At 45.1% G+C, this 12,352-nt stretch overlaps 1 protein-coding gene across 1 annotated transcript in view; it reads right to left on the reverse strand.

Annotated features, from left to right (window-relative positions):
* l3mbtl3 (L3MBTL histone methyl-lysine binding protein 3) overlaps positions 1-12,352 on the reverse strand; it is a 52,044-nt gene that overhangs the window by 37,587 nt on the left and 2,105 nt on the right. Inside the window, exons 3-4 of the mRNA XM_067384952.1 lie at positions 10,505-10,616; positions 890-1,040 (exon numbers count right to left, since the gene is read on the reverse strand). Of these exons, the coding sequence (XP_067241053.1) occupies positions 890-1,040; positions 10,505-10,616 (263 nt within the window). The remainder of the gene's footprint in view (positions 1-889; positions 1,041-10,504; positions 10,617-12,352) is intronic.

Below are 12,352 nucleotides of genomic sequence, written 5' to 3' on the forward strand. Positions count from 1 at the left end.
AAGGCAACACATTGGATAAAATCATATCTTTTAAATAGGAAACGATGGTCAGTGTTGCCAAGCCCGTGGTTTTCCCGCAGAATTGGGCTACTTTTACACTGTTGCCGCGGGTCTCCGCTGATTGAATTGACCTCAAAAAACTTGATATTTAACCCCCAGAACGTGATTTTTTACTGTGGGAATGCAATTGGGCTAGTTTTGAGGAGTAATTGGGCGGGTTTTGTTGGGAAAACCTGGCCCTGATGATGGCACTAAATCTTCTTGTTTGCCCCAAAGGGGTTCCACAAGGCTCTATCTTGGGACCATTTTTATTTTCACTTTAAATGAATGATTTACCTGAAGTATGTAAAGATGTAAATGTTCAGATGATGTACTGATGTTTAAGATATTCGTTTACTTTGACCTCTGCTATAACCAGTGTTCAGGATTGGCTCAAATCAGGTTTATTACTGGATACAAAGAAAACCGTGTGTTTGATGTTTACAAAACAGTTAGCAGAGATGACATGTGTTCCTGAGAGGGGAGGAGCTTGACATTGTTAACGAGTTTACATATCTTGGCTTTACTTTGGACTCCTCTCTAACTTTTAAAAGTCACGTAAAAAAAGTTGTTGAATTTTGTAAAGTTGAATTTAAATAATTTTAAGCATATTTTAAGCCATTTTTGACAGCTGGTGCTGATGATGTTTTTCACATATTGAATATTGTTTTATTAGTTGATGATTTATAGGTGGCACAACTCTTAAGATAATAAAATCACTTTATAAGAGAGCTGTAAAAGTTTTGGATAAAAACTAACCATTCTGCTGTTCTTTACCATTGAGAACGGTTTTTAAGTCTGGTTTTAAGTCCTTAAGTGTGATCTGCAGTACCAGTGATGCTCGACTTACTCCTGCTGCTCCTGCTGCAGACAGCGCTCACTGCAGTGAAGTCCATTAGACAGGAAGTCCACCACGGAGCCCTTCCTGTTACAGCGCACACACACCAGGCCGCGCTGGGCCCACGACGTCTCCTCCTTCGAGACGGGCGGCTCGGTCAGAGCTGAGAAAAATGAAGACAACACAGAGAAACTTCACAATCATCCTGCAGGGAAATCATTCACATCACAACCGACTGGCCGAGCCTAACATTACTGACCAATCAGACGAGCCTGTGCCTGTTTCAAATGAAAGTCTAAATGTGCGTTTGGATAGTTTTAGGTTAAATGAATCTTGAATCATTCCCAAAGGAACTTGAAAACTCTTTACTCCAGAAAAGCAAAGCTAAATGTTGATTAAGTATCGATCATGCTGATTGTTTGTATGTGCATGATCATTTAAAAACACATGGAATCATTTTTTAAAGAAATTAAATTTAAAGCTTTATCTACACAATTACTGTTCCCATTCAGTCGGTCACGTTCGACGTACGTCGGACAGACCGACGAATAGGAATCTCGCTAGAGAGGCCAATCTACTTCGAGTGTAACTAAACGAGCCAATGCACATTGGCATGCAATCATATGCATCAGCTGCTCGCCTCGCAGCGCGGGTATATAATGAGCAGCAGGTGCGTTGCATCTTCAGCTTTTCGCTTCGGAGCCGAACGGTGTTGTTCCTGTTCTCTGCAAGCTAATGTCTGCTAGAAGACGAGTCAAGCTTTTGGTTGAACTTCTCTTTTTTTCCGAGTGCGGGCGAACAGCACAGCAGCGGGGTCGACGTCCTCTCTTTTTCTGTTTCGTTTGCCGTTTTTGAGCAAATAGCTGTTTGACAGAGTCAGAAGGCTGTTCTCACGGCCGGTACGGTGCGCTTTTGAGCGCTGAAAAGCCGTTTTTACGGCTGGTAAGAGTGAGCGCCTTCAAAGAGAGAGAAAGCACATGACAGGCTGCACACAATCTCTGTCTGTGTTGCGGTGGCCGTTCCCCTGCGTGCTTCAGCACTTCTAAAAGAGTAAAGTCCCTGAAAGAGCTTACACAAGTAGATTCGCGTCTTTTTAAAGACGACATCCTACTTGTGTTTCTGGATGCGATCGTTCCTGTCCTCACTGACGGCCACGATCACCGTTTCGCATGTCTGGGCGCGTGCTGAAATGATGTTCGTGGGTGTTCATGTTTTCATATGAGAACATGATCACGTCGACACGCCGGTCGTGACTCTTCTTTCTCCGGGAAGCTTGAGTCCCCTCTGTTGTTGGCCAGCTGCCGCTTGTGTGTAAAAGCACAGCCGCGGCTCTGCCCGACACTCTGGGAGACCGCGGAGATCAGCGAGAGCAAACCTCTCGCTCCTCTGCGTGTCGTGTACCGGGCTGCAGCGCGGGTTGTCACGGCAACCCAGCGCTCGCTCGGCGCTCTAGATGCGCGGTTCCCTTGCGTAATCTCCATTGTAGCGCCCTCTCTGGTGCACCAGAAGAGGTCTACTTTGCTGATATGGCTTGGGTGACATGAGGTTGAGGGGTTCCTTCGGGGAACCAACCCCCTAGGGCCCCTCCCTCTCTAGCGCATTGCAAGCTGTGCAGTTTCTGGATTGGATTGCTGGTCCTTTTCATAGGGGAACCTAGCATTTCATTCAGAGCTCCAGCTGAGGGACAGACGTCGATTGCAGCATCGGAGAGAGTGCTGTTATGCTCTGGAAATGAGGGTGACGCTGCCCACTGTAATGGTGTGTGCTTATGCTGACTCAGATTCAGAGTTTACAGCCATGCTTTCCTGGGTCTTCCAGATGTGCATGGAAAACTTGGCAGTATGGGGGTATATTGGTGCCATAAATATGGAATGCCAAAGGTGCCAATCTGCATAAGTTTTTCCTCTCTCACTACCCTCTTGGATGGGGTGGCTGTACACAGACCACACCCACCCTGCATGTGAGGCCAAGGCACTCTTTTTGCATGAGGGTAGTTCTGTGCTGGGGTTGAGCTGCGCTTGTTGACTAACCGTGATCAAAGTCACGGCGCAGGCCCTCAGCCAGACGATGTCCACCTCCGTGGTCCAGAAGTGCCCCCTGGCTTACCTTGTGAGGTGTGAGAGGTTGTCAAGCTAAATGCTTTCTCAATGCTCCCATCTTACGAGGTGGCCTTTCGGTGACACTGTCGAGGACTGAGCCCAGCGGTTCTCCTCAGTTAGTAGCGGATAGGGGAGCTTCCCATGACAAACCATTGAGTTCCTCTTGGGCCGCCCCTCAGTCTGCTCGTCGCCAAGGGTGTCGTCCCCTGCAAGAAACTCCGGCCCAGCAGGCTCTGCTGTATCCATTGCGGGGAGATGACGCCTCCCGTCTCTGCAGCTGTTTAACTGGTTGGTGAGAATCACCCCTGAGACGGGCGACCCAGAGATGGGTGGGGCTGCTCTTCCACCCCTGGAGGAGGGCCAGGTGGTAAATCCTTTATTGGGTTTGTTTCTGTTCCGCCACTGACCCAAGAGGCAGCGGTACCCAAATTTTAAAGAGCAGTTCCTCCATTTCCAGGTCTGAAGAGGGTTTGGAGAGCAGTGGGAGGAGAAAAACCTCACCACTCTCATCCCCCTCTTCTGTCGCCAGCGGACAGCAGCGAGCAGCGGGCAGCCAAAGCCTCGACTGCTCCCTCTGTCCATCCGTGGAGCCAGGTAAGTGTTGCCTAGCACACTGTGACGCCGCTTCGGGCCGCCTCACAAAGAGAGCCCCCCGAGCCGCGTCCCTGTGTTCCACCTCGCTGCCCTGCTGCGGGTACACCGGTGGTCCCTTTGGTCCTGCTTGTACGGTCTCTGCGAGCCGGGTTAGCGCTCCCCAGTCCGTCTCGCTGGCTCCTTCGGACCATCAGGGTCGGCTTTGCGATTCAGTTCGCCCGGCTCCCCCCCCCAAGTTCAGGGACGTCCTCTTCACTACAGTGAAAGATGCCCCTGTCCTGCGGGCGGAGATCGCAGTCCTACTGGCGAAGGACGCGATAGAGCCGGTCCCTCCAGCCGATTTGAGGTCGGGGTTCTACAGCCCCTACTTCATTGTACCCAGGAAAAGCGGCGGGTTACGACCGATCTTGGACCTGCGAGTTTTGAATCGGAGCCTCCACAAGCTACCATTCAAAATGCTCACGCAGAAACGCATTTTCGAGTGCATCCGTCCCCGAGATTGGTTTGCAGCGATTGACCTGAAGGACGCGTACTTCCATGTTTCAATTCTTCCGCGACACAGGCCATTCCTGAGATTCGCGTTTGAAGGTCGAGCATATCAGTACAGAGTCCTACCCTTCGGGCTGGCCCTGTCTCCCCGCGTCTTCACGAAAGTCGTGGAGGGAGCCCTTGTTCCCATGAGAGAACGGGGTGTTCGCATTCTCAACTATCTCGACGACTGGCTCATTCTAGCACAGTCCCGGGATCAGTTGTGCAAACACAGGGATTTGGTGCTCAGACACCTCAGCCAGTTGGGGCTTCAGGTCAACTGGGAAAAGAGCAAACTCGCCCCGGTGCAGAGGATCTCTTTTCTCGGTATGGAGTTGGATTCGGTCGAGCAGATAGCACGCCTCACAGAGGAACGTGCTTGGTCAGTGTTGAACTGCCTGAATACATTCAATGGCAGGACAGCAGTCCCACTGAAGTTCTTTCAGAGGCTCCTGGGGCATATGGCGGCTGCTGCGGCTGTAACACCGCTCGGTCTGCTTCATATGAGACCGCTTCAGCACTGGCTTCACGGCCGAGTCCCGAGATGGGCGTGGCAGTGCGGCACATTCCGGGTGCCAATCACTCAGGAGTGCCGCCGAACCTTCAGTCAGTGGTCGGACCCCTTGTTTCTTCGGGCAGGAGTGCCCCTAGAACAGGTGTCCCGGCATGCTGTGGTGTTCACAGATGCTTCTGCCACCGGCTGGGGTGCCACGTAATACGGGCATGCAGTCTCAGGGGTTTGGACGGGACCCCATCTGCATTGGCACATCAATTGCCTCGAGTTGCTGGCAGTACGCCTTGCTCTGAGCCGCCTCAAAGGCCTGCTTCAGGGCAAGCATGTACTGGTCCGTATGGACAACACTGCGACCGTTGCGTACATCAACCGTCAAGGTGGTCTACGCTCCCGTCGCATGTCACAACTCGCCCGCCATCTCCTCCTGTGGAGTCGGAAGCATCTGAGGTCGCTTCGCGCCATTCATGTCTCCGGTGTGCTCAACCGTGTGGCCGACGAGCTATCACGAGCTGCGCTGCCAGGAGAGTGGCGACTCCACCCCCAGGTGGTTCAGCTGATCTGGAGAGAATTCGGAAAGGCTCAGGTAGACCTGTTTGCCTCACCAGAAACCTCCCACTGCCAGTTGTTTTACTCTCTGACCGAGGGGACACTCGGGACAGATGCACTGGCTCACAGCTGGCCCCGGGACCTGCGCAAATATGCGTTTCCCCCAGTGAGCCTACTTGCACAGACCCTGTGCAAAGTCAGGGAGGACGAGGAGCAGGTCTTGTTAGTTGCGCCTTACTGGCCCAACCGGACCTGGTTCCCAGAACTCTCACTCCTCGCGACAGCCCCTCCCTGGCCCATCCCTCTGAGGAAAGACCTTCTTTCTCAGAGACGGGGCACTCTTTGGCACCCGCGTCCAGACCTCTGGAAACTCCATGTCTGGTCCCTTGGACGGGATGCGGAGGTTCTAGGTGACTTACCCCCTGAGGTACTTAACACCATCACTTCGGCACGTGCACTGTCTACGAGACGTGCTTACGCCTCCAAAGTGGAACCTGTTCGTCGAGTGGTGCTCTTCTCGCCGGGAAGACCCCCGAAGATGCTCGATCAGAGTCGTGCTTTCCTTCTTGCAGTAGGGTTGGAGCGTAGGCTGTCCCCCCTCCACCCTCAAAAGTCCATACTGGTGCTATATCCGCTTACCACGACCACTTAGATGGCAAATCTGTTGGTCAGCACGACCTGGTCATCAGGTTCCTTAGGGGGGGCGAGACGGTTAAATCCTTCTCATCCCCTCTCCATACCCTCTTGGGACCTCACTCTGGTGCTGAGAGCACTTCAGATTGCTCCCTTTGAGCCTTTGCTGTCAGCAGACTTAAAGATTCTGTCTATGAAGACTTTGCTGCTGGTGGCATTGGCCTCCGTCAAGAGGGTAGGGGACCTGCAGTCATTTTCGGTCGACGAATCATGCCTGGAGTTCGGGCCGGGTGATAGCCACGTGGTACTAAGACCCCGGCCTGGCTATGTGCCCAAGGTTCCTACCACTCCCTTCAGGGACCAGGTGGTGAGCCTGCAAGCGCTGCCCTCGGAGGAGGCAGACCCAGCCCTGGCTTTACTCTGTCCAGTCCGCGCTTTGCGACTGTACATAGACAGAACCTAAAGCCTCAGGACCTCAGACCAGCTCTTGTCTGTTATGGAGGCCAGCAGAAGGGAAAGGCTGTCTCCAAGCAGAGGATGGCCCACTGGATAGTGGATGCCATCGCCCTGGCTTACCAAGCTCAGGGTGTGCCCTGCCCGCTCAGGTTGCATGCTCACTCCACGAGAGGTGTCGCATCCTCCTGGGCGCTGGCTCGTGGCGCCTCGCTGACAGACATTTGTAGAGCTGCGGGCTGGGCGACACCTAACACGTTCGCTAGATACTATAGCCTTCGTGTCGAGCCGGTCTCCTCCCATGTTCTCGCCACAGGTCAGAGGCACGGAGAGGCCCCGGCTTAGTGTCGGCTTGCTGCGCTACATGCGCTTCTTTTCTCCAGAGAGTCCCTACAAGGCAGACCCTGTCGAGTCCTCCGATATCCCTTCGGCAGCCGACGTGGCGGAGCGTCTGGCGCCAGGCCTATACTCCGTTGTATCCTTGAGAACCGGGTTTAGGCTGGGTTCCATATGTGTGACCCTACGGGGATCCCATATGGTTGGTTCCACGGTTGCTCCTAAACGAAGCCCGTGTCTTTCCCTCTGGGAGAACCTACCCTTCATCGGGTTGGAGTCACCCCAGCTCTTCCATATGTAGCACAGCCCTTCAGGGTTAGTCCATATGTACTTCTCCACATAACTCCTTCGGGGAAGGATGTGGCTTCCGCAGCGTTCCTTCCCAGCGAAGGGTACGCTTTCCCAGCGTTATCCAATAGTCTCACTGAATGGGTTTTGGGGAACAGCAGTGATCGACTCTCTCTGTGTTAGCCCTGTCCCACCATCCTCAGGCAAGGGGGTTCAGGTGGCTTACAACAGAGCGCTGGAAGGGGGCAGCTCCTGTGGCGCTTTGGTAGGGATTCCTATTCGTCGGTCTGTCCGACGTACGTCGAACGTGACCGACTGAATGGGAACGTCTCGGTTACAAAGGTAACCCTCGTTCCCTGAAGGAGGGAACGGAGACGTACGTCCCGTCGCCACAGTCGCTGTACCCCGCTGATGCTGCCGCCTATCCGGTTCGGCTCCTCAGCGAAAACCTGAAGATGCAACGCACCTGCTGCTCATTATATACCCGCGCTGCGAGGCGAGCAGCTGATGCATATGATTGCATGCCAATGTGCATTGGCTCGTTTAGTTACACTCGAAGTAGATTGGCCTCTCTAGCGAGATTCCTATTCGTCGGTCTGTCCGACGTACGTCTCCGTTCCCTCCTTCAGGGAACGAGGGTTACCTTTGTAACCGAGACGTTTTCTTCATTATTAACAGCTCCACATCTGCTCCGGTGTCAATGAATGTCACAGCCCTTACAAAACTTCATTTTATTAAGCAAACGTAAGTAAAGTTCAAGAATATTTTCCAAGTATGCTTTATGTAGTGAGTAAACTAATACCAATATACTAGTAGTATAGTGGCTGTACTACTATTTAGTTTATAAAAGTGTACTTTAAGTGTAACACAACTAAGAACGTTTTTCTTTTCTATTGCAACTATGTGAACTACACTACCAGTGAACTTATGTTTATACACTTTATCCCACTTTTTAGCAAAAAATACACCAAAATCTATTTAAAATACATTTATTTCAAACTAAGTATAATTCAAATCCATTAACATATTAACTTAAGACTAAATAATATTTGGAGTTTATTTGGAATTTATTTGGAGTATTTCTTTATTGCACAACGTACAATTCTTAATATTATTCCTAAAAAGTATTTTATTAGGATTATTAGGATTGCAAAGTAGCAGAAACTTTCCGGAGGAACTTAACTTTTTGGAAATATTCCAATTTGGAAACTTAACAGGAATTTATGGGAATTTACGGGAATGTATGAGAATTAATTGGAAATTTTGGGAACTTTATTTAAATTTATAACATTTATATAAAATGTATCATATAAAAACATTTTGTTTAGTCAAAACATGAAATAACAGTTATTTATTTTTTGCATTCAATTAATTCTAATGTAGTAAATATGTAAAATAAATATATTTTTATTGCAGCAATTGTTATTTATTTCAGTGTCACATGATCCTTCAGAAATCATTCTAATATGCTGATTTGATACTCAGTTATTATCAATGTTGGAAACGGTTGTGCTGCTGAATATTTTTTTGGAAACTGTGATACTTTTTTCAGGATTCGCTGATTAATACAGAGTTTTTATTCAAAATTTTATTCGAATTTTATTCAAAATAGAAATCTTTTCTAACAATGTCAACTTCACAATTTCACACATCCTTGCTGAATAAAAGTATTAATTTCTTTCAAAAACGAAAGAAAAAATTTACTGACCCCAAAATTTTGAACAGTAGTGTATATTGTTACAAAATATTTCTGTTTTAAATAAATGCTGTTCTTTAAATTTTTATTTATCAAAGAATCCTGAAAAAGTATCACAAGTTATAAAAAATATTAAGCAGCACAACTGTTTCCAACATTGATAACAGAGTATCAAATTAGCATGTCAGAATGATTTCTGAAGGATCATGTGACACTGATGACTGGAGAAATGATGCTGAAAATTCATCTTTGGTCACAGGATTAAATTATATTTTAATGTATATTAAAAAAAAAAACAAAAAAAAAAAAAAAAAACATTATTTTAAATTGTAGTTATGTTTCACAATATTACTGCTTTTTTCTGTATTTTTGATCAAATGTGCATGTTATGGACTGGGGGATGCACAGTGCATGCAGGGGGTGTGTCCCCAATATCCCTGCAGTGAGAAGTGTGAATGTGTGACTGTGACTGAGGAATGTGCAGGGGAAAAATTCAACGGAAGTTACATTAAATCTGTTTGTTTTAAACGAAATCATGCTGCAAGATGTTTTTTTCAACTACATTTAAGTACCCTGTTATAGGCTAACCTGCAATTTTGCAAATTCCCTGTTTATTCACATAAATTCCTGTTCCCATATATTCCCCTTAATTCCCATGGAAAGTTTCCAGCTTTGAAAACTCCTGGAATTTTGCAACCATAATCACTATTAATAAGGATTGTATGATCACTGTACAATATCGATCTTTAAATGTAAGATATTGAAAGTGTACCTAAAGTACACTTGCAGTAGTTCCACTTTATCCTTCAGTATATCTTTAGTTGGACCTCAGCACTATTACTGCGCAATTAAAGTACAAAATTAGCAGACTTTTAAGTATATCAGTTTACTATACCAAAAGTACAATTGCAGGGTATTTTTATTTAGTACATAAATATGTAAATGTATGTGTAGTATACTTAGCTTGTAGTATTTTTTCACTGGGGTATTCTCAGTAAACTGCTATTTTGATCGTTTTTATGCTGCAAATATACTTAGCTTTCTTTATGTGAATTTAACATCATACTTATACACTTACATCCAAATGGTTTTAAGTCAAAAATATTATTTAACATCACTGAATCAACCTAAACACATTCATTTGTCCCGACAACACTAATTTACATTGGTTAAATCAGACTGAAGTAGCACTTTAAGAGAATAATTGCAGGTTAGCAGTTATATTATTTTGCACTTTAAGCTTGTGTTCACATGTGGATGGTTAGATTGCTCTGTTAGTCCATTTCATGAAGTGTGAACGCTGTCATCTGAACCAAACAAGTGGACCGAGACTCGCTTCCAAACAAAAGGCATCTAAATTAACCATAAACAGGATGTGATGTCACAAGATGTGACCCTAAACAGGACAGAATGATCATGTGTGCCATAAAAGCTGATTTTTGTTTTGTATCTGTAGGTTTGCAAAGTGATCCGGGACTCATTTTATGTTTTGATCTGGACCAACAGAACCAACTGAACCGAACTACAGGTGTGAACAAACCCTTAGTGTACTTCCAGCTTCCTGTTTTAATGTTTGCACTTGAAATAGACCTTGAACTGAACATCACTGCATGTATGTAATGAGTCAGGTGTTGTGTATATTGTATTGTAGTGAACGTGTTCACGATCAGCTGTCTTTTCTCTTTCCGGAGACTGTGAGAAGCATCTGACTTTGAGTCTGTGCCATTTTTAATCCCATTTCTGTGTAATTTAGCAGATAAAAATCTCACAATTAATTCCAGCCCGTTTGAGAATAACATCCGTTCATTTCAATGTAGTGAATCTGCAGCTGTGGGATGTTTTTGTGTAAAACTCGTCCGAGTTAGAGACAGTAGCCGAGGGGGCGGGGCTTAGGGAAGGGGCTCTGAACACCAAACGCGAGTGTATTATTGTGCGTTTACCCTCTTGAGCCGTGGGGACGCTCCATGTGGTGGTGGCGTGAGCTTTCTTGCCCCTCTCCTCCTCCATCTCGTCCGTTATGACCTCCAGGACCCCAAACTCATTCACCCGGAACTGACACACACACACACACACACACACACAACAGAGACGCTCATTGCACGCATCTGCACTGCTGAATCTATAGGGCTGCACGACTCAAGGTTAAACTGAAATGGCCATTTGTGCTTTTTTTTAATAAATATGGCTCTGTGATGATCAGTAATAAATGCATGTGAAAAAGCGACACACATCAAACTTGTAATAACATGTTTTTACTCGCTTCATAACGTCAGTCGAGTGCTCAAATAACTTCCTTCTGTGAGCTGATGTGCTTCAGACAATATATTATTTTACAGTATTCTATACAGTGATATGTTGATTAGCATTGAATTATAAATACACTTTATTATTATGAAAATACCCGGGAAGTCAAATGCATCATATATTGTGGCAGACATGTTTAATCGAAGTGTTTCTATCATCTTTTTATTCAGCTACAGCGATAGCTCTATTAGGGATTTTCTGGAAATCGTACGTTATTACTTCTGTGATCAGGGTTGCCAGGTTTTCAAAACAAAACAAAAACTTGCCCAATCATGTTTCAGTGGTAAAATCCACGTTCCGGGGGTAAATATCATGTTATTTGGACTCGCTTCAACCAGCAGACATGAAAAACGACCCGCGGCAACAGTGTTAAAGTAGCCCAATTCTGCGGGAAAACCACGGACTTGGCAACACTGTCTGTGAGGCATATGTGAGAGCGCCCTCTGGCTTCCAGTATGAATGAAACTGGCGTGTTTAGTGCTTAGCAATGCTCACTTCATCCTATCTTGGGTAAAAAGTAGGAAAATAATACTTCTCTCTAAAGAACTTTATACACTGCCCTCCAAAGTTTGGAAACATCCCTGGCAAAGTGTGGTTTTGGACGATATCAGCTTAAATCCTTATCATTTTTTGGTGCAAATACATTACAGTAACTTGACATTATCATTGAAGACCAGCAATAATAATTTGCGTTTTGATTACATAATAATGGCAATATATTCATGTCAAAGTCAGACATGCTGTGTGTTACTGGATTAAACTTGGCCCAGGTTTGTAGAAAATTTTTCTACAAAAAAATCTTAATAGCTTCAACAATTGATTGGCAATTAAGTTTAGAATACAATGAACCAATCAGAACCCAGTTTAGGTCAGATAGCTGCTAATGCTGGATATTTTGATGCATCAAAAATTTAAGTTTTGTCTATGTATAAACTGTTTATGTAATAAAATATGTTTTCATAGTTTGTGTTACCCCTTATCAGTGAAAAATTATCACAAATTAAAAAGGGTTCATGCCAATATTGTCCAAAACTCCACTTTTCTAGAGCGTTTGCAAACTTTTGAAGGGCAGTGTATGTATTTTTATATTTTTTTTTTTTATTATTTTTGGGGGGGATTTTGCATACAGATTTTTATCTTAATAATATTTTATAATAAATTCTTAGACTTTTATAATAAATTATGAGCAGTCTTTTGTAAAATAAATATATTATTTTTACTTTTATTTTTATAATGTTATATTTATTCTTCAATACTTTTTTTTTAACTTTTAATAATGAAAGTGTTATTACAATAATACTATTATATAATGCAATAATAATTCTTATTTTGTTTAATATTTTTATTTAGCAATAATAATAATCATATTAATTATTATTAGTCATATAAGCACCAAATGCCAAAACTAGCACAACAAACTGGGTGTTCATATATATATTTATATGTCTTAAAAAAATGCATTTTAAATTGCAAACCGTGATTTT

The sequence above is a fragment of the Chanodichthys erythropterus genome, chromosome 4 (genome assembly GCF_024489055.1).
Source record: "Chanodichthys erythropterus isolate Z2021 chromosome 4, ASM2448905v1, whole genome shotgun sequence".
Taxonomy (NCBI): Eukaryota; Metazoa; Chordata; class Actinopteri; order Cypriniformes; family Xenocyprididae; genus Chanodichthys; species Chanodichthys erythropterus.